At 28.0% G+C, this 6,535-nt stretch overlaps 1 protein-coding gene across 1 annotated transcript; it reads left to right on the forward strand.

Annotated features, from left to right (window-relative positions):
* Window positions 1–201: 201 nt before the first annotated feature.
* On the forward strand, window positions 202–3,160 carry LOC123909872 (calcineurin B-like protein 1). Its single transcript, XM_045960799.1, has 8 exons — window positions 202–277; window positions 1,093–1,175; window positions 1,441–1,500; window positions 1,649–1,757; window positions 2,215–2,267; window positions 2,470–2,550; window positions 2,894–3,006; window positions 3,094–3,160. The coding sequence occupies exons 1-8, from the start codon at window positions 202–204 to the stop codon at window positions 3,158–3,160; spliced, it is 642 nt and encodes a 213-aa protein (XP_045816755.1).
* The last annotated feature ends 3,375 nt before the right edge of the window (window positions 3,161–6,535 follow it).

Genomic DNA, 6,535 nt, shown 5'->3' on the forward strand with positions numbered 1-6,535 from the left:
CTGTGATTTTGTTATGTCTTTATTTTTCCTATAAATTTCATCTTATCAATTTTTATATGTATCATCGTTCATATATTCTCTTAGTTAAAGCTGGTTAAAAATGCAATTACAATGTGGGAATGATTTGTTAATAATTATTTCATGTTATGTTTGTATTTGGTATAGATTTTGTTGCCTTACTTTTCTTTCCTCCATAAATAAATGGGCTGCATACACCCTAAAGAAAGAAGATTTCCAGGACAACAAAATCCAATAATTCTTGCATCAGAAACAGCTTGTAAGTTTATTAGTATTTACCTTTAGAGAGAACTATTTTAATCAATTTTATATAAAATGCAATTAATCCTTTTGCGGAACAAGCTATTATTGCAAAAATTGGTAATACAACCAACTGTCATTAAGCCCAACTTAAATGGGATATGATAGTTTCTTTGTGCTCTAACATTCTTGCCAATACATTATCGTCATTCTGTTCAGGATTGTACATATGCTTTCTATCTACTAATTTTGTGTATTTAAATTTTAAAGGAAATAAGAAAGGGGAAAATTTTCATTAATTAAAATGATAGTAATGTTAATTCTACAATGTCTTAGAGGTCAATCAAACTATCTAACAAAACCAAACTTTTACCATTGCGCTAGCATATCAAGGGTGTTTATTTACATATTGTCCTGTATTTTTTTTTTAACGCCAAATATATTATGGAAAATGCTAAACAGTGCCCTATAGTAATATGAATTGAACTTTGTGCAGTCAACGCCTCGAAAGTTTAAAAAGTATTATTTTCAATTTAAAAATTTCCTTTTTTAGTTTCCTTAACCAGTGCCCCGGGGGCACCGGTTAGCATAACCCATATATTATTAACCAGATTTCTGCACAATATGAACAGAGATCGGTAAGAAATGAACTACAAAATAGAGGCACATATGTATGAATGAATCTCCAGAGAAGAATTTCTTTGGGGCTTTACCATTTTATTGCTAGTTTTCTCCTTCTCTTTTTGTTGCATTTGTAAATTGTGTTAGTTATCTTTCTCGTATATTAATATTAATTTTATAGTTTGAAATTAGACTTTTGCTTTTGTTTTTCAGTTAGTGTTAGTGATGTTGAAGCATTATTTGAGCTTTTTAAGAGTATAAGTGGGTCAGTCGTTGATGATGGACTAATAAGCAAGGTAACATATGTAGAAAATGCATCTTTTCTACAACAACAATTACATGATTGCTAATTATCTATGTAGTATAACACTTCATATTAAAAATGTGTTTGGTGTCTGAGGCATGTGATATTCAATACCAACACATGCGATTATATTTTATAATATTTTCTCAAATATTTATCAATGTCAACATGTCAGTATTGTCATGTCTAAGTTTAATAGCTATTTTTTGTTGCTTATATTTTTATTATGTATTGTGACAATGAGCATCCTCTTGTAGGAAGAATTTCAACTCGCAATTTTCAATAATAAATCAAAGGAAAATCTCTTCACTAGTCGGGTACTATAACATCTTTTGATTTTTCAATAACCTTTTCAATTCAATTTAAGTAGAGATTTCTTGATTTTTCAATAACCTTTTTCGCAATATCAAGTAGTTTTTTTATCGACTAAAAGTATGCTAACATCAAAATATTTTGTACATTCAGATCTTTGATCTATTTGATGTGAAGAGGAAAGGAGTAATTGACTTTAGTGACTTTGTGAGAGCACTCAATGTCTTCCATCCAAATGCCCCACAAGAAGTCAAGATAGATTGTAAGTTCAAAAATGAATGTGCAATTTATTAGACTTCTGATAAAATACATGATCTAGAACAATTTTTTTATCATAGTTAGTTCAATGATGATTGGCGTTGGACTTGATAGAGATAACCACGGTTCAATCCCCCACAATTGTGATCGGGAAGAACTGAAATCACTTGATGCAATATATAACTTACCTCCGAACTAGTTTTATGCAGTCCAGTGCGCTGGATACTATTTATGAAAAAACAAAAACGATTTTTAAAATATTAACTGTTACTTCACATACATGCATTTCAAATCAAAGACATGATAGAAAATTATACATTGATTTAATTATCAACGGTTGATATAAATTATTTTACTCTCTAAAGTGAATTGTTCACTTGACTAAAACCAAATTCTAATTTATTGGTGAGTTATTCTTGATTCCATATTGTAACATGGTTGAATTTTGAATTTTCTTGCAGTTTCATTTAGGCTCTATGATTTGGATAATACAGGTTATATAGAGCGCGATGAGGTAAAATGTTAATTGAAGTGTTTAGTTTTTGTTAACATCTAATTAAATATCAATCTATATATGATTATACGTACCTTTTCAAAATATGATAATTGCATTATATACTTTACAATTTGTGTAGTTCTTGTTAAAATATGTTTTCTTGCATGACATCATTCATTTGCATCTAACACTTATAAATGCATTTGGTTATTTATAACAGGTCAAGCAAATGATAAATGCACTTCTATGTGAGTCTGAAATTAAATTGAGTGATGACATGATAGAAACAATTCTTCAGAAGGTGAGTTATTATATTACAAAAGTGTTAACATAACTGTTAGTTTGTACTAAAAGTTGTTTCTTGTTATTTGGAGGCCAAAACGCAATGTTCATTGGCTACCATTTTACTAAGTTACTTCATAGTTTTCATAATGGATAATAATTTAAAGTGCAACAGTGCAATAAATTGGAATCTTAAAAGTATTTGTTATCTAAACAACTTAACGTCTTCTAGATGCATTTTAGTATAATAATATAAATTAGTATAAAATATTAGATGAATAATTTAATTAGAAGATGAAATGTTGTGTGATTTTGCGTTATTTTTAGAAGATCAAATGTTGACATTTTATTTTTGTGATTAGACTTTTTTGGATGCTGACCCAAACCAAGATGGAAAAATAGACAAATCCGAGTGGCATAACTTTGTTTCTCAAAATCCGTCACTGCTAAAAATCATGACACTGCCCTATCTAAGGTACATGTATTATTATTTTTTGAATAATTTTTAATAAATATGTTATGAATATTGTGTAACTAATATATTGATTTGAAATTAATGCAGGGACATAACAACAAGTTTCCCGAGTTTCGTATTTAACTCAAATCTGGATGATGATATTGTTACTTAAAAGCATACATTTCTATCACCAAGTTATCAATAAAAATTAGTTGTTTTTTTTTTTTTCAATTTGATTAGTTAATGAAACATAACATAATGTTTATATGTATATTATTGTTGTGTATATTATTGTTATGTATATTATTGTTATATTAAATGTTAGTTATATGAAATATATAATTTTTTTTTTATTTGATTAGTTAATGAAACATAACATAATGTTAGACTGATATAGTTGAAACTGTGTCTTTTTAATTAAAACAATTTTTTGTACCAAAAAAATAATAATAATAATAATAAAAACAATTTCAAACGTTGATTTTAGATCGGACGGCTGATATTAACAACAATGTCTTGCTGTTACAGCATGAAATATGATTCTCATAAACATATGCTCCGGGATAATAAATAGTTTCATTGAAAATAGGAGTAGTTATTTTACTTAAATTAATTGAAGGGTATTATGAGAAAATAGAATTTAATGTAACAAAATTTGTCAAAGTTGCTTGTATTCATAACCGATTCGTAGGGAGTAATGTGCAATCCAAAAATGTCTCTTGTAATCTGACTTCAGTCTTTAAAAAACAAAAGCATGAAGCATCTATAACAAAAAAAAAAAGCATCTTTATGATTCTAATTATTAGCTTAACTTTCTTTTCAAAAACAAAAGGGAGTATATATAAGAGGGGTATATTTAATGAAACTAAAATGGGCCTTAGGGCTTAAAATAAAGCCCAACAAAGGAGAGAGAAAAACGAAATCATTTGGAATATAAAACAAACATTGACTTCACAAAAACATAGTAGAGTGTAGCAGCAATAACATAAGATGGATATGACAAAGGTCATTTTCGGCGAAGATTCCGACAACAAAAAAGATGGGACCCACTCTTCTTCCTCTTCTTTGTCCGCCGCTGATTCATTTTCCGTAAGCGCCAACAGCGGCGGTGGCAATGGCGGTGGTGGTCACCACCATGATGAAAAAAATGGTGAAGTTGCTGATGGTAGCAATACGGCTGATTCTCATCAACATGATGGAGATAGAGATCTGTTTGCTTCGGATAATGAAGATCACTCCAAAACCCTAGCTAAAATTTCTCACCCTATTCCTGGTAATTATATTCTCTTTCTTTGGTGCAATTTTTGTTCATGTGCATTGCTAAGTGATAATTGTTGTTATAATTCTCTTATCTTGTCACGTCACTTTTGGTAGATTAAAGAAATGACATTGGCATGCAATAATTAAAAACAAATGAAATAATTTAATATAATCATACCGGTATCAAATCTTGCACGAACACGCCTAATCTGAAGAATGTTTGTTTAAAGAATAAAACTTTTCTAATTTATAGTGTTAGTAGAGAAATAGAGTGGGTTAGTGTTGTAGTTGTTGATTGCATGTGAAAGTATAAAATAACTTACAAGGTTTTGTTACGTTATAACTTTTTAGTTGGATCAAAATTCAAGCTTCTAATGAAAGGATGACTCAATTAGAGAGTAAATTCCAAGTTTTGAAGGCCAATTATGAAAAACTCAGGAAATCTCCACCTTTTTAATTAGATTTTTAGTTTTCGAATTATATGGTTTGTAACTTAATCTGCACATTATTTATTATTTTTCTAATATTTATTTTGGCCTTATGTTATGGTACTCGAATTGCTCACATATTTTCATTGTTGTATTGTTGTTGTTATGCAAATTTTCTTTGGTATGAACATTTTATCGTTGTGATTTTATTAGCTCTTCATTTTGTTTATTTTTTATGTTATCTATATCTATAATCTATAATATGTAATAAGCCAGACATATTTTCCTTTCTCTCTTCTCTCCTCATTCAACCTCATTTCTCACATTTAATGTTGATATACATATTTGCCTTTCTCCAAGGTTATTTGCCTTTCTCTTTCCTCAAAATCTATGGCCTCTCATTCATTCTCTTCTCTCATTCATTTGATAATCAATGCATTTAATGTTTTTTTCTTTTTTATTCATGTCAAAAAGAGTTAAAAAATCCGGTTGTTTTGATTATTTTATTTTTTTAATTTTATTATTATAAAACGAATTTTACTAATTATTTAATTTATTTTTTTAAAACCAAAATTCAGAATTTTTTTGTAAGCACGTAATTTACTAATTTTAATTTATATTTTTTATATAATACACATCAAAAACAAAATAAACAAAACAATCATTGTGCTCTTAATAAATATGGAATTAATTTATTACACAATCATATTTTTATATTTATGTAGTTATGTAGTGTATATGAGTGTATATGACATCACAATATTCATTCTCATAATAATGCCACCTAATTTATACGATATTCATAATTACACTATAATGTCGGTTTCATGTATTTTTGGTTGAAATTAAATTTTGAAGATTACCACTTAAAAATATAAGACACGCATAAACCATTAAACATATTGTTTGAGAGCTTTACACCTATAAATAGACTGTCTACAACAAGTTTATATTCATCAAGATCAAAACAACTATATAATATTTTTGCATTATCAACCTTATTTACAATATATCATGGCTTCATCATATGATTATGTTGCTTCGATCAATGCTTTGAAAGAGAGCTGGAACCTGATGGTTCGTGTCATGCATTTGTGGTATGTCAAAGATCTTGATTCTTGAAAACTACCATTTTCCATTGAAATGGAAATGATGTACAAGAATGTAAGTGTTTTTTCAACCAAACTCCTTTTTTTTTTCTATGTATTTGATATTTTTGCGTTTTTTTAAATCAAGTGTACAAGTCCTGTTCAATAATCTATTTTAATTTTATATTTGATATTTGATTTTTAAGGGTGATCGTAATCAAGTATGGGTGAAAGGAAGCTAGCATTTTATTATGGGAGAAACATGTAAAGTATCAGGTTAGCTTTGTAACCAATAAATTATAATTCTTAAACGCAACAATTATTCTTAAGTTTTTTCTCTATTTTATTTTTAATCTATTTACCTTTTGATGTGTGAACATTTGAGTCAAAGGGTTCAACTGATTTTGTTTTGTTCTTTTTTTTTTTTAAATTTAAAAGGTTTCAAAAGATCCAAAAGAAGATGTTACGGAGATCAAACAGTAAAGAGAAATTCCCATAACATTGGAAACAACTAAAGACTTATAACCTCAGTTATTGTTAGAAGAATTGTGGTGGAAGGATTGTGTTCGTGATATAATTTAAGCTATATGTATTATTATTTATATGTAAAATAACTGTAAAAAAAATTGATATGTAAAATTGATATTTGATAAAAGTAATCAAAATGATATTATCACGTGAGCCACAATTTTGTTGTTTCTTCCTTATTTTATTTTTTGGGTAGAAATTTCTTCCTTATTCAGTTATTCTTTTTGACATGAATAATTTTCT

Source organism: Trifolium pratense, linkage group LG2, assembly GCF_020283565.1.
Source record: "Trifolium pratense cultivar HEN17-A07 linkage group LG2, ARS_RC_1.1, whole genome shotgun sequence".
Classification (NCBI taxonomy): Eukaryota; Viridiplantae; Streptophyta; class Magnoliopsida; order Fabales; family Fabaceae; genus Trifolium; species Trifolium pratense.

Bases quoted from the DNA above. Each gene is read 5' to 3' on its own strand.
- LOC123909872 (XM_045960799.1), top strand. From the start codon at position 202: ATGGGCTGCATACACCCTAAAGAAAGAAGATTTCCAGGACAACAAAAT. The intron at 2,551-2,893 runs GTGAGTTATTAT...TTTTGTGATTAG, and splicing joins TAGAAACAATTCTTCAGAAG to ACTTTTTTGGATGCTGACCC. The intron at 3,007-3,093 runs GTACATGTATTA...AAATTAATGCAG, and splicing joins ATGACACTGCCCTATCTAAG to GGACATAACAACAAGTTTCC.